This window comes from Strigops habroptila (assembly GCF_004027225.2).
Source record: "Strigops habroptila isolate Jane chromosome 13 unlocalized genomic scaffold, bStrHab1.2.pri S16, whole genome shotgun sequence".
Classification (NCBI taxonomy): Eukaryota; Metazoa; Chordata; class Aves; order Psittaciformes; family Psittacidae; genus Strigops; species Strigops habroptila.
Window position 1 is genome coordinate 11,231,177 of NW_022651054.1, and position 14,926 is coordinate 11,246,102.

The 14,926-nt window shown below is 46.9% G+C and overlaps 1 protein-coding gene and 2 long non-coding RNA genes across 3 annotated transcripts in view; all 3 read right to left on the reverse strand.

The window, feature by feature from the left end:
* The window catches only part of NF1 (neurofibromin 1), a 75,219-nt gene extending 66,097 nt beyond the window's left edge, over positions 1 to 9,122 (reverse strand). Inside the window, 2 exon segments of the mRNA XM_030472693.1 lie at positions 1,619 to 1,762; positions 8,767 to 9,122. Coding sequence (XP_030328553.1) covers positions 1,619 to 1,762; positions 8,767 to 8,826 — 204 coding nt within the window. The 5' untranslated portion in view covers positions 8,827 to 9,122.
* Positions 4,401 to 8,250, reverse strand: LOC115602014. The gene is made up of 2 exons (XR_003989561.1): positions 6,053 to 8,250; positions 4,401 to 5,417 (listed from the first exon to the last, which is right to left on the reverse strand). It is a non-coding gene; the product is annotated as an uncharacterized LOC115602014 (long non-coding RNA).
* Positions 9,123 to 9,942: 820 nt separating the features above from the next.
* Positions 9,943 to 14,926, reverse strand: part of LOC115602012 — a 42,735-nt gene continuing 37,751 nt past the window's right edge. Inside the window, exons 3-5 of the long non-coding RNA XR_003989557.1 lie at positions 12,545 to 12,641; positions 10,775 to 10,941; positions 9,943 to 10,661 (exon numbers count right to left, since the gene is read on the reverse strand). This is a non-coding gene — a long non-coding RNA (uncharacterized LOC115602012). The remainder of the gene's footprint in view (positions 10,662 to 10,774; positions 10,942 to 12,544; positions 12,642 to 14,926) is intronic.

Consider the following 14,926-nt stretch of genomic DNA (forward strand, 5'->3'; position numbering starts at 1 on the left):
TAGCTAGGTCTTTCCTCTGAAAATCTATATATCATACCCAGAAACTTGGTTTAACTGCATCGTTTTCTCATTTATCAATCATCTTACACATCAACACATCCCCTCGTGCCTGTGGAGTTTATTTAACACAAAATCTCTCTCAAACTTTAAGCAGCCCAAAATCCCCAGGAGCAGGGCAATCTATTTTCAGACTTTATCAGTCCTTTGTAGTGTTTTAGCACATCTCTACAGGGCTGACATCCAAAAGAGCTCGCTGCAAACTACCCTACTAAACCCATAAAACCCAGTACTGCTAGAGCATGGCCAGTTCTGCTACCTGTTTTGGAGATGCCACATGATCACAGATCACACGGCTTCAAAGTTCAATGAACTCAACTCTTCTCATGACAAATCCAAAACCAGACCTTCCATTGAAAAAAGTAAAACAAAACTGCCTCTTCGTCCCCACAAAGGATTCCTGAACTTTCCATTTTCCCAGCTTGATGGTAACAATCATTTTTCTAGATTTGACACTATGGACATCCACATTCATCTTTTTCTTTTCTAGGTTTCTCCTCTCTTTGGTTCCACTGAGATCTATTTTAAATGACAGTTTTAGTGATGCTGATGAGTCAAATATTTTTATGGATTTCAGGAATCATTTTAGAGTTCCCTTGGAGGCAGAAGAAAAAACCAGTACATGGAATGAAACCACCTACTGAGAACCTGGCTCTAAAGGTTTCTCTCTGGGAACCTGGTGGAAAATCACCTTGAATCTCATCCCTTCACACCAGCCTCCTGCCCTCAAGCATTAACACAAAGTGGTGTCATAAGAGCCTACAATCTGTGTCAAATAATAAATGGAAGAGACATGTACCACTCCCACACATTCTTCATTCATTTTTCTCCCTGATCACTGAGGTATCCCCTTGGAGGTCTGAGTCTCCAGTGGTGCTCTTAGACAAGAGGCTGTTTTCAGAGATTTTTCTTAGAAGGTTCTGACTGAAATTCATCAGGTGGTTAAAATATATAGATATATATACACACACAATGCTAAAACATCCAAACAGCCTGGAAAATTCGCATAGCCTAAGGATTAAATCCTTTTCCTTTCTTTTTTTTCCCTTCCTCCTTTCCCAAAATGATTCCTGGCAGGACAGACTGGGGGGGAACCTCTTAGTGCTGCTGCTCAGCAGCTCCTTTCCCTGCTGCGTTCCTCCTAAGGACTGTGCCAGCCCTGCTTCCCTCGATGGGATGCACCTTTCCATGGATGGCAAACATCTCCCCGACCAGCCAAGAAGCGGCACATTCTGCTGGTATCCAGATGTTCCTCAGAGACTCACTGGAGCCTGAGGTACCCCGTGCACCCCCTTCCCAGCCAGCCTCATACACTCCCAGCACTGACAGAAGATTCCTCTTAATCCCCACCTTCCTTCAGATTGCTCAGCACAACCCCTATTGCCTCTACACACAACACAGCTCAGCGCTGGTGAACCTGAGCACATGATGAAAAGAAAATAAATGAGTCTAAAAGGCAAGCAACAATTTGAGGAAATTTCAAGTGACTCTGTGTGTAATACAAATAAATAACAACCACTTGGAAATAAATCACCCAACAATCCAAAATTAGAAAACTTACCATGTTATTAACATTTTTTAGGATATTGGTGAGACCACTGATGACCAGGGAAAACTTGTACTTGGAAATGTTTATGAGACATTCCTTGTTGTGCTCCGTACTGACTTTGGTGTGGGTATTCTGCTGGCCAGCCTTTATGGGAAGCTGCAAGAAGAGGAAAGTATTGTCAGCTTTTCTACATGGAAATCTGCATCTTTAAGGATAGGTTAAAGATTCTGAACCACCAGAAACAGCCCTGAAAAACATTCTACAAGAGACAGCTACAAACACGTTGGTTATTTCATTTTGTCTACATTCAATTTTCTTTTAGTTATCTATAAAACCAAATACTGAAGTTCACCTATTCCTTTTTCTTAATGGAAACTAAACCTCTATTTTGTGATAAATTTTCCACAAAACAAATGTCAAAACTATCAAAAGGAGCAGAAAAACGTAAGACAGAATTCCAAGAAGAAAAGTCTCTTTATTTCAACAATTGGCTTGTTAAATACCAAAAATCTTCACAAGGCTAATACCTGCAAGGAAAAAACCTGCATCCTGAAACATGAAAGGAGGTAAAGCCACAGCAGCTCACCCAGCAGGCGAGCTGCAAGGTGGGAACAGTGGTTCCACACGCGTCCTCCTCTCTCTCATAGGACAGAACCGGCCAAGAGGTACAACTGAGTCCCCAGAGGAGCCACGAGCAACAGCCTCTGCGGGACGTGGGTTACTCGGGGGTCCCCCCACAAACACCCCCACCAGCCAGGCAATGAGGTGTCAGCCTCAAACACGCTTCAAGCACCCACGAGCCAACCGCAGCTTGTGAGCCCCGCGCTGGTGCATTGGTTCCCATTCAGATAAGGTTCAGAGTGACCGCACAAACCCGAGGTGCTTCTCCTGCGGTGTGAACACTGGGCACTCTGTTTCATGCCATACCCAGACTCTACAAGGGTCACAAACAAGTCACCTCCCAGGCTCACATTCACCTTCCCTGTGTGCTCCCCACCAGCACCAGCCCTCCATGAACATGAAAATGTGGAGTGGAGCTTCAGGAACTCCATTTCACTGAGCGTCTGTGTTTTTATAAAGCAAACAAACATGGCAACTACAAAGGAATCACTACTATCACCTCTTTCTATAATTCACATGTGCCATTTATATTTCAAAGTGTGACCTAGGAATTCACTGCCTATAGAAACTTCAATTGAAACAAGTTTCAACCAATTTTGACTGGAATTCTTGATAAATGTGTATTCTGCAAGACACCAACAGCTCAGTGTAAGTGACACGATGTAGTATTTTTGCATTAGAAAGGGTATCTTAAACAAAACCATACATTCAGAGAGGTTAAAATAAAGGTTCCAAGGAACTACAATCAGCTTTAGAGCTGCAAAGTGCCTAAAGAGCAACCTGCCAGGCTGGGCCTCTGCAGACTTGGTGAGACGACTCCTCATATCCGCTCACTTTCGACTCACAAAGCGGCTGTGGGACCTCTGGCACCAAGTGCAGCATCAGGGGAGCACCCCTCCACCTGCACAACCTCCTACGGCCACACAGAGTGTTCCACAGGACACCCAAGGTACCTTCCACTCGATTCAGTGATTCTCTTGCCAGTGTTCAGGCTGCAATGAATGCTCTAAAACAGGGAGATGCGTCTCAACGCGCTCGCTGGAGAACTGGAAAAAGCAGAACCAACAGCAGTTGTGACTCAAGCTTTGTTTTCATTGTTGGATGTTATTTTTACAAGACATTTTCGGAAGTCATTAGTGCAAGATAGATACATTTAATTAAAAATTTCACCATTCCTAGTAATTTTATTTGAATTCTCAAGCCCCCGTGCTGACAACAGCAGAAAAGCTCAATAGCACTGAGTGATAAAACACTTCAGAAGTGCCTCTCAAAGAATCTGTGTCATAGATCTAGTCCTGCATGCTTCCATGCTATAGAAACATCGGATTGCACACTTCTGGAGCTTCCTGCCACAACAGCAAGGTCACCGAGGAGTAAAACTGCTTTTTATACTACCATTTAAAATGGGAAACTATATAAAAAGGAAATATCAGCACTGTTGGTTTGGGCTTTATAGTTTCTCTAAATTTCCTCTGCTCACTGACATGCTGGAGCATTATATGGCCCCACATGGAATGCAGTGCCAGCGTTGAGTGACCAAAAAGAAACTATTTCACTTCTATACAAATATTGATAAATTTAACCATTACAAAAAAAAGAAAAAAAGTTGAAATTTTACTTTCATTGCCTTTGATTTTATTTTAGAAAAGAGGCAGATTGACACAAATGGTTTCCTGGATAGCTTTTACTCGAATTAGAAACAGAAATTAAAGCAAAACGCTTAAACTGGGGCTTCAAACTATGAACACATGGAGCATTTTGAGCTCACCCCTGTTCAGCAAAGGGACAGCCCACTACTCTAATTCAGCTTTTTTCATCCTTGAAATAGGAAGCAACAGCCAACAGCCTCGTAACCACACCGGTGCACACACAACCGGCACGCTGCCATGCACCTCTAACCTGCTCCGTGCCTCGCTGAGGCGTCAAACAAGCTCCAGAGCACAGGGAATGGTGCAGAACGCTGCTCTGGACTACAGCTTGCCTTACATTATGCAGTGGACAGAGACAAAATAGGTAGATGGAATCTGGAATCTTTAGGATCAATTAAAAAAGAACATTGCTGCAGAAGACAAGGAAAAGCCATTAAGCAGCTGAGCCTGCCAGTTGCAATGATACAGTAGGAGAGGCAGTCCATCCTGAATTCAGGACACAAGTCATCTTCTATATCAGGTATTGCTGAAACAACTAGAAAAGCAAACCTGCAAGATGAAGCACTGAAGCATCTACCAGCTTTCAGCAGCCATGCAAGGTCCCTACCTGGTCAAACACATGAGCGGACCACACAGACACTTTAAGTCAAACCCTGTCTCTAGAAATGCATTTGGCTTCCATGTACACAGCCCTGTTTACCCTCTATAGCGTCTCCAGATCTGCTGCTGATGCAGCTCTGAAACTGGGCAAACGTACTGGTGAGAGACACAGCACCACTCTTCCCTCAGCATCAGGACAGATGACGATCAGATGATGATCAGAACCAGATATAAATCTCTTTAAAAACCAACAGGCATCTTCCTCCCAACTATAAACCTTGTACAAAGGCATTATTTAGTAAAAGAACCTCACAACTAAACCTTCAGAAGAACACAGAACTCTGAAAGTATCTCATAGGTTGCCTAAAACCACTATTTTCAAAAGGTTAACTAGAAGCTGGCACTGTGAACAAAGGAGTATTTACTGCTAACACAAGCTGCTGTGCTACACACAGAAGGACCATCAAAGCACCTTGATGCTTGTCAGCAGCTCATTACTGGACTCAGGTAACATCTGTTGCATGTGGGCCATTCCTTTATCTATTTGGTAGGACACCATCTGTGTGCAGTATAGCACTTGGGTTTGAAATACATTACACACCCTGGCTTAGAAAAATAAGATCAAAGCTGCTCCAGGTTTATGCTAGAGACAGATGAAGTAGCACCTGTGTGGTTAAGGGCAGTGCTATCGGCTGGCTCCGTTCTTTGCTTCTGTGGAAATGTGTTTCGGGCAGAGCAGTTGTGGAAGAGAGTTCCATCTCCTGCACAGACCAGCCCTGCCTTACAGGACAGGGCACTATAACTCAGTGAAACACTTCAAATACAACTTACTGCTGATAGTTCCTTAACAAGCCAAGATGAACACCAGCAATGAAAAACCCAGAGCTGGTGCTTGCAGTCGGTGCTTTTTCAGGTCTCTGACTCTGTACAGATTTCAAATGCTGCACAGAAAACCAACAGGAGAAGGGAATATTTGCTTTAATTTAATGCCTTTTAATGAAAGTAAGAGTGGAATGCTCCTACTGGCTTTCAGCTTATATAAAAGCTTTCTTAACTGAAAGCAATCAGATCTCATAAACTACAAATAGGAAGCCTAAACCATAATCCACATAATAAAGGGCTTCTTTCTTTAAAGCATATCATAATCACTTAAGTCACCACAAGTTTATACAGGATTAATACCTTTTATAATATCTGACAGTTTAAAAACAGTCTAGATTTAAATGGTTTAGGCAGTAAGGCTCCTCTGACTATGCTCTGAACTACTTCACCCCTGCATCAGCCTTCCCATGATTTCAGCTTGTAACACATTTAAAAATACTATAAAAATACAGCACATGAAATTGTAAGTGAACATTTCCATAGGAGAAAAAAAGAGATAATTCTCTTTTACAAAGACCTGATTGTGCCTGAAATCACAGAGAACTGCCCTGAAACACAGCCTGGCCCCTTTGTGCTACTGCAGCCTAATGCTAGCCTGATCACTGGAAGTTTTGAACTCTAACAACTACAACTACATAGGAAGTGAGCCAAGAGATCACACAGGTGTGACACGAGGAACAAGATGTGGCCTCACATGGACCATCAATGGGCTCCTTCTGCACCAGCTGAACCCTTCCCACAGCCTTCAAGGGTGGCTCATGGAAGAGGCCACCGCTGCAGTTGCCATCTCCAACATGGTGCATCTGAGAAATCTATTCAGGAGCCAGTCACTGGTTAACTCATAAAGCTGCTCTTGCCAGTCATTTTGTCCTCACAAAAGCAGATTTGGGTTAAAGCAGCGTTTCTAACAATAAACAAGAGCAGACTGGTTTGCACTGATTTTTCTTGTTTTCAATACAGATTAGCATTCTCTGTTTGTTGTTTCATCTGTCTTAAAATGAATTCAAGCACTTAGCAAATGAATGGGAAGCCTGTCTAAATCTATAAATTTTGGTGAAAGATGGTTACATTTCCCTCCGTTGTAAAGGAAGGAAGAAACCTTGCAAAACTTGGTCTTCTCCCACGCAGAAAGAAAAACCCAAACAAGACAAAACTAAACAACCCACAACAAAGAGGAGCTCCCCTCTTCATTCTAACATACCTATGATACAATAAGTAGTGGATCCCTCAGTGCTGAATCAAGAGGTCCTGCATTTAGAAGAGCAGACGTAGCATGAAGACTCAAAACTGCATCACCATCACCAAAATAATGTGCATATACTCAGTATATTTTATGGAATATGAACTTGACGTTCAGCTGAGCAGTGTAAAACGTAACAAGTAGAAAACTTAATGGCAAGACTACCCAATAATGACACAGATGTAAGGAGTTACAAGAGCATGTAAATATCACCATTGGTTGGCAGCACATCCAGTAGTAGCGATGGTGTCACAGTAACCTGGCATTTGGGTATTCAGCTAAGAGCAGTCACCTCCCCACCGTGACGATCACTGGCAGCCCAGGCAGGGCAGAGGAAATGATGTATTAAAAGCAAACACACACAATTAAGAACCTTGAGTTGAAATTCATAAATGAGAGAGAAAACTCCTCACAAGGAAGTCGTGATCAGTGCCTCAGCCTGGCGGCACTGCCTGGTGATCCAGTATTCCCTTAAAAGTGCCCTGGTTGCACAAAAATATGCAATAAACTGATCAAAATTGTGTAAATAGCCCCTATGGCACCAGCTGCACTATGATTAGCACAGTCAATATTATTTGATGTGTATTATCCCTGTGACTCCAGCATTTCAGCATCTCAAAACTCAGACCAGCTTTCTTCCTACCAAGAGGATCCCTCCCGTACACCTATCTGCAATTATCCCATAAAACATATAGGGAAATAATTCTGTTTCAAAGCTGAAGTTCTTAACTCCTAACAGATGTTGGCAAGCCCAATCCACCATATACATAACAAAGCAATCGACAGAGCCTTGGGCCTTTTAACACCAGTACACAAAAAACATTCTCTTGTGTTACTGGGAGCATAATCAGTACCAGGCTTTTTAGGCTCATGGAAAAAATGATCTATGACTCAAGATAAGGGGGGGAATAAGTTAACTATGCAAATACGCCTAAAATATATTGGAAAAATCTGCATCATTTTAACGTCAAAAGACAAAGTTTGATATTTTCCTTTACTAAATAAACTTCGTTTACAGCAGCTTTAACACAAACGTAAAGAGGAAGAGCTTATTTTTATCCAACCAGGCCAGTCCTCCTGCAGGTTGTCAAAAGCCAAACATCACCGAGATGGACACGTGGCTACGAGGCAGGTGAACAGAACTCAATCTATAAAACCAGCTTAATGGTTCTGACAGATGTGACACGAGCTCGCAGAGCTGTGTCTTGTGTGGCACAGCGCCTGTACTCACAGTGCAGCAAAGGGAGGCAACACTGAAGCTGATCATTCAGCCCAAACCAAGCTCACGCTTCACGTCAGGAGAGCATCCTGGGAGTAGAAATGCAGAGGCTAAGCACTGAGCTTAGCCTCCCTGAGGAAGTCATGCCACCTAATCCCAGTAAGCAGTTTCTGCATGTGGATCAGAGAAACACAAAGTCTAAGGCCAACAAATCCCTCATCCTTCCATTCAGAAAATCCTTCTGCCAACTACGAGCACTGGCTGTTGGAAAGAGCAGTGAATACCTGTCACTGTAACAGCACTGGTTAGGAAACCCTCTTCACCCCACACGCCTGTGCTCCCCGTGATGTGGGTGAAATTTCACACCGACATCCACGGTTACTCTATGGGGAATCAGGCAGAATGGCCTGAGCAGTTCCACATGGTCCTCCTTAAACTCGTTCTTGAGGCTTTACCTCCTTTATGGTGAGAATGATGGTGTAAAGCGAGGAAGCAAATTTCCCAGGAATGCCTACGAAAGGCAAACACTTTTGGAAGCGCTGGGGAGCAGAAGCGAAAAGGACCCGGGCACAGCCCCGGTGACACGACACTGCACCGCGAGCAGGCTGGCGCAGGGGAGCCGCTCACCGCCGAGCCCCGGCCCCCTTCCGAAGGAGCGGGGAGAGCCCCGGGTGCGCTGGAAGGATGGACCGACCGGCCCCACCCAGCCACCGGCCCCGCACAATGGGCGCAGCGGCGGGGGCGGCTCCCCGTGCCCCCCGGCACGGCCAGGAGCCCCGCGGCGGGGGCACGGCGGGAGGCAGCGCTCCCACCGCCGCCTGCGCCCCGGGGCCGCGGGGCAGCCGCCCCCGCCGCTCGCCCCATCCCCGCGCCGCCGGCCCCCGGCCCGCAGCGGCGGCCCTCCCGCTGTCCCCCCCGCGCCGCTCCTCCCCGCGGCCGCCCGCGCTACCTGCTCATCGAAGCGGTTCACCACGGCCTGCACCCACTCCACCGGCTTGTGTGCCGCCATGTCCCCCCCGCCTGCCCGGCCAGGGAGGGGGGCGGATCCCCGCGGGGAGGGCGGCAGGAGAGGCGCCGGGCGCGGGGAGGGCGCGGGCGGGTCTCCGTTATCCCTGGCGCGCCGCGGGGCCCTCAGCTCCCCTCAGCCATCAGCGCCCGGGGCCCGCCATGACACCACACCGGAAGCGGGAGCCCAAGGCCGCCCCCGCCCGCCCGAGCAGCAGCGCCGCGGCCGCCGCGCCAGGGGGAGCGCCGAGACCCAGCCGGCGGCGGGGAACACACTGCGCCTGCGCGGCGCCGGGGCGGGGCCGAGATGCGCCTGCGCACCCCGCCCCCGCGCGGACCCGCCCCGCCCCGCGCCTGCGCCGCCAGAGGGGCCGCGGCGCGCGCGCAGCCCGCCGTGTAGGCGGGGCTTGCGGAGGGGCGGGGCTAAGGGCCGGAGGGGCGGGGCTAAGGGCGGGAGGGGCGGGGCTAAGGGCGGGAGGGGCGGGACCCGGGGCCGAGAGTCACCGGTTGCATCGGGCGTGAAGGGGGTTATCGTTATCGTTATCGATGGGTCTGTTTCAGCTCAGCCGCTTCTGCAGGACCCCAGCAGTAACTACCAACACGCAGCTCCCGCACACAAGCCACCCCCAGCCCGGTTACGCGGTACTCAGCCAATGTTCGCACTCAGAAACCCGGGATATGCAGACACCAGGGCACAGAACATCCACTTCCAGTGTCTCTCTGGGTAGACGCTAGAAGTGGGAAAGCACAGAGCACAAAATAATGTCCTTTAGTGCAGAGCCAAGGTAAGATTCTGACAGTACCAAGGAAGATGTAATTTGAGGTAAAACCTCCCAAACGACTGATTTCACACTGTCAAACACACGGTGACGAGCTGGAGAGTAAAAGGGACTCACTCGGTGTCGCTCCACTCAGCAGGGGCCTTGGTTCCACTCAGAGACTCTTGCCACTGCCATAGCACGTATGAACTATTACCAGCAGCAGCAACGGAAATAAATCCTGAGGCGACTTTCCCTGTAAATAACGAACAGTGGAATTCCTGTAACCCAGATTTACAGCATGAACTGTACCACTGCTTTCTAGCAACAAATTCAGGAGCAAGCGATTGAAGAGGCAGACGTTTTATAGAAAGATGAAAATCAATTGCAATTATTTTATTTAAGAAAAAACCAATTGTTTGAAGAATAAATTGTAGTTTCTGTCTGTACTTGTGGCACTACCCCTCAGGAAATGCAAAAGGCATTCTGATTTATACAAATTGCAAAGACCAATATTGGGCTGTTAAGTGCCCTGGATGTTGTATGATCCATTCACTGTAACTAGCTGTGGTGTGAAGGCCATCGATCCCTCTGCAGTAGAGTGCTCTATAATGGTCAGCATTAGTATGTTTCATAAAGAATTTTAAAACAAATATTGCCTTATGGTCTAGAAAAGTCTTCTAACGTATTGGTTATACATACTCATATCCGAGCCAAACTACATGATACATGTTAGTTACTGACATCTCCTCTGGGTTAGATTGTGAGTGAAGCTGCTCCCAAGGGCCTTTCCCAATCATGTTTGTCTGAGCACAAGGAAAGGCTCCACCAAAAGCCATCCCAACAAACGGGCATGTTGCATCCCCTCACCATTCCATAAGCATTTGTTATTCTCCCCTTGCAAAGGTAAAAGGTTACTTGGGACTCGGGAAACCAGGACGATGCTGGAGGTCTGTTCTCCAGGGCTTCCAGCCCCGCCAGCTGTGCTCCCCCAGGAGGTGTGCAGGCATCTGGGAACTGGGCCGGCTCCGAGTCCCCCAGGCCACAGCCTGGTTCACAGCACACCCGGAACCTGTTTGGGCTGACAGAAAAGGCTTTGTCACAAAGAGTGTGAGAGCAGGCATGAACACAGAACACCCAGTGGTGTGTTCCTCCATAAACATGCCCAATCTGCTTTTTCAACTCTTTACATACTTGATCCTGAAGTATCCCATAGCAATCCAGCAGGAATAATGTCCACTAAGGCAATACAGCCACAATCTTCATAAGGATCTCTATGTTCTGCCAAAATCTAAACAATAATAATCCATGCAGGGGCAGGAAAGGGCTTCAGCTTACTGATAGGCTTCTGAAAACATGTCCTGAAAGCCAGAAAGAAACCAGGGCTGGTCAGAGAGAAAAGCATCTGGGAACTCCTGACTTAGGTAGAAAAAGGCTATTTCTTCCCTTTAAGACCTACTAAACAAAATAAACATTGCTTCTTCCTGTTTCTCATAGTGTTTTTCCCAAAGCAAATCTGTTCCCTAAAAGCAAACACAACTTGCTGTAGCATTCCCAGATTTTAGACAGGGGAAAACTTCAGAGGTTGAATGGTGATGCTGGAAATCCTCATAGCGTTTCCCCAAAACTCTTTGGAAAATTCCAGCCAGTATTTGGTCAAGATGATTCTTTCCTAAAGCTCTCTGCTTCCTTTTAATTGCTTCCTCTTCTTCCTAAGCTAGATACAAAGTGCCTGAGACCCGCTGTCCCAGAAGGGATCTGCTGGCCTAGGAAAAACCACAGTGTCTCCGTTAACTGTTGTGCTAGAGCCCATGTGTTGGACACATGAACACACACATGGTTCTGTCCCCAGCAGGCAGACACGTAACAGCCTGCAACTGCTGCTGAGGTGTTATCTGAAGAGAAATCACACCATTCCCCAGCCCCAGATCGCTCCTGAGTTGTGGTACCATTTCTTTGGCAGCTCTTGACAATCTCGTGCCTCTTGGTTATGCTGGTGGATTATTTTCAGACACTTTGGCAAAAGCTTCTTAATGCACTTCCTTAAGCTTATATGCAAACTAAAATAAGAAATTACAGCCTAAGGCATCCCCAGAGTCTTGTCAGGCTTTGTGGGAATGCCAGTGGGTTTTCCTCACTAAAAAAGTCCCATTGTGGCTGTCAAGAGTGGCACCTGTGGTAGGAGCCACACGTAAGAGGAAAGTCCCTGAGAATACAGATTTTTCCCCTCCCACATCTGTATCTTTTGTTTTTCTCTACTGTGTATTTTCAACTCAAATTATTTATTTATTAGCCTATCTTTTTTTTCCCTCCTCCTCCCTGCAGTCTGTGTTTCATACTTCCATTTCTTCTCTTCGCTGCTCCCATCCCATTTCTCATTTTCACCACATTTGTCAAACACTCCAGAAGTGGTTCAAATACACCAAGTGATACTGTTTAGTTTCTCTTTATCTCTTTATGGCCCAGAAACCTCCCCCCATTTCTAGAGGCATCCCTCTGCAAGGCACACGTTTGATTTCAATTCCTGATGGACATGGTTTCATCCTGGAGGGACCGTGCCAAATCTGGGATCAGGGTCAAAAACCATTTTCCCACCTTTCTTAAGTGAAGCCAAACAAACAAACTCGGGCAGATGCGGAAGGAAGGGAGGGAGGGAAAGAGCTGCCAAGTTTTGGGTAAGAGGTGACTTAGTATTTCTAAGCTACAAACCCTTAAACATGGGTTTAATGTGGGGGCTGGCAGGCTCCCAGGGAAAGCTGGGCAGGCTCCTGGCAGGGCTACAGATCCTGGATCGTTTCACCCCAAGAGGACGTTGCTCCAACAGATTTGTCCATTAGAGGGCATTAGAGGCCACTCAAATCCCTGAATTCCGAACTGGAGAGGAAAGTGGCCCGTACTCCTTTTTGTTTGATAAATGAGCGGTGGCTTTGTATTCTTCCCATGACATGTCTCTTATTGACTTACCTGACATGTGCCCGGTGGATTTCAACATGTGAAGAAGCTTGTCCTGAAAGATTAAGCCATGGATTTTCTTTTGTATTCTCCCTGACTGCACTAGGACCTGTTAAATACAAGCAGAGCAAGCAACTGATCTGACTAGATTACCAGTAACCATAGAACGATGGATTATATTTAACGGAAAGCAGGGATTCCAAACAAAATATTCACACCGGAACCTTCATCCCGGAAAGCCTAACCAACAAAGGATAATTACAATTGTAGCACATTGTTTCCCACAATCAGTTTCTACATGCAAATGTTTCTATTCCAGTAGAAATCTCATTTGGATGCAAAACACCAGGAGTTTAATCCCTGATACCTGATCTGAGGCACATTATCAAGATGTCACAAGAGCTCAGATATTCTAAAGGAACTTGATGGAAAAGGCTATTTTCCAAAATTGAGACTTGTGCCACGCACTGGAAATGGATAAAGACACAGTCAGTGTTTGCCATTTCACCTCAGAGGTGTAAACAAGCTCCTTGCTGAATCCTCGTTGGAGTTTGTTTGCTCACAATCACTCCCACTCTCTGGGCTTATGTTCTAAAAATTGCAGAGGAATGAGATCATTTTGTGCATCTCCTTTTTTCTTCCCCTTGCAAGCAATGCCTTTCCCACAGCATCTCCAGTGGTTGCTACTCATAATACTATAAAGCAGTATTTTAATTGTTCTGGATGACTAATCAGCTCAGCCTGGATTATCACATTGCCCCAAAGGATAATTCAAGGTTATCACTTCCTCTCCCTGCAATTCTGTTTCCTTACTCATTTATTGTACGATAGAGGTCAGAAAGAGAAGAGGATTCACAGGAGAGGAGGACCAGAGAGATCTCGTGACTTCAGCACTGACTGGCACTTTCTGGCTTCTCTCCTGGGTGATCTCATAGAAAGGGCAGGAGTTTGAGTCACGGGAAGAAAGCTGGAGGCCTGGACTGTCACTGGGATGAAACCAGGATTGCTGCCTGCGGCTGTGCCTGGCGAGCACCATCACATGGTGCTGCAGCATCGCACCCTGCATCAGTCCCACCACACCAACTGCGGGACAACCGAGTCCTCTCCTCTCGCAGGGGCTGCTCTTCTGCACATCTGCGAGGGTGCTGAACGCGTTGCTTTTCTTTGGCATTCCCAGATGGTATTTACACTGGGAGAGGCAGGGCAGGCTCCAGCAGCGTGCCCTAACACTGATTCTGGCCTCAAGTGAAGCAGCAGCTCAGGAGAGCTGCTCAGAGTATCCAGAACCCACGAAACTCAGCACCGGTGTGAAGCTCCTGCCGTCAGCCTCAGGAGGGATAACAGGGCAGTCCCTAGGTTGAAGTGCTGGCCTCTGGCTCTGGAGGAGTTATAGCTGTTCTACAGGCTATCCCATACAAACTGTGGTAAATCCTTGATCTTCAGCCTGAATTTGCATATCCATCTATAAAACCATGCTAATATTATCCAGCAAAGACACTGTGAGCCTTAATCTTTAATCTTCCATTTGTCTCAAACTCTCCACCTTCTCCATAGCCCTATGCACAGGTTCCCTGTAGCAACAGGCCTGGATACGAGCCACCCAAGTATTCCAAGCGCAGTTCCACATCAGCTCCGGCCCATCTCTGATCTGTGAGCAAACACTCTTTATCTACAAGCAACCTGCTCTTTCCCCACCCCGCCGCAGCAGGAATGCAGCTCCTCTGTTTCCAGGCAGAAGCTGTCAGACACAACCCTGTAATTCCCTAATATGCCAATTTTTTCTGTCCTTATGATTTTATTGATCTGCTTTACAGACTGGAGGTGGTCTGTGCCTTTCATTGCTCCTATTAAACTCAGCTTGCTTTTCTGTACATTGCATTTATAGACAATGTATTGAAGTTTACAGGGACTCCCTGCATACAACTGATTTTCCCCCTGCATAATCCTGCTCGTCCAGTGCCAAACACAGATTTTATAAGCAGCAGAACATATTCTCCCTACTGTAAACATGTTCAGCAGTTGATTGCTGGCTACATCCTATGGAGCCCGAGGAACACCAACCAGCTCAGTAACGTTTCTCACTGCACAGTGGACAGGAGCATCATTCCAAACCCAGGGAACGCCGCAGCCTGCGTGCCGGTGCCCATGAGGCATTGTGCTCCTCTGGCAAGGAGCCTGAGCTCCGGACAATGCAAGTGGCTGGCAGGTGGGTAAACCCAGGCCGAAGAGGAACACACAGAACTAGTATGGTTTAGCAAGGACTTTTTACAGGAGAAGCGGAATAGCTGTGGTAGAGGTCGGTGATGTTTGAGATTACACCAACGTGCACCAGGTTGTGGGCACGGTGGCCTCGAGCGAGGCTGAGCAGCTTTGTCTGCCACACAGGGATCCTTT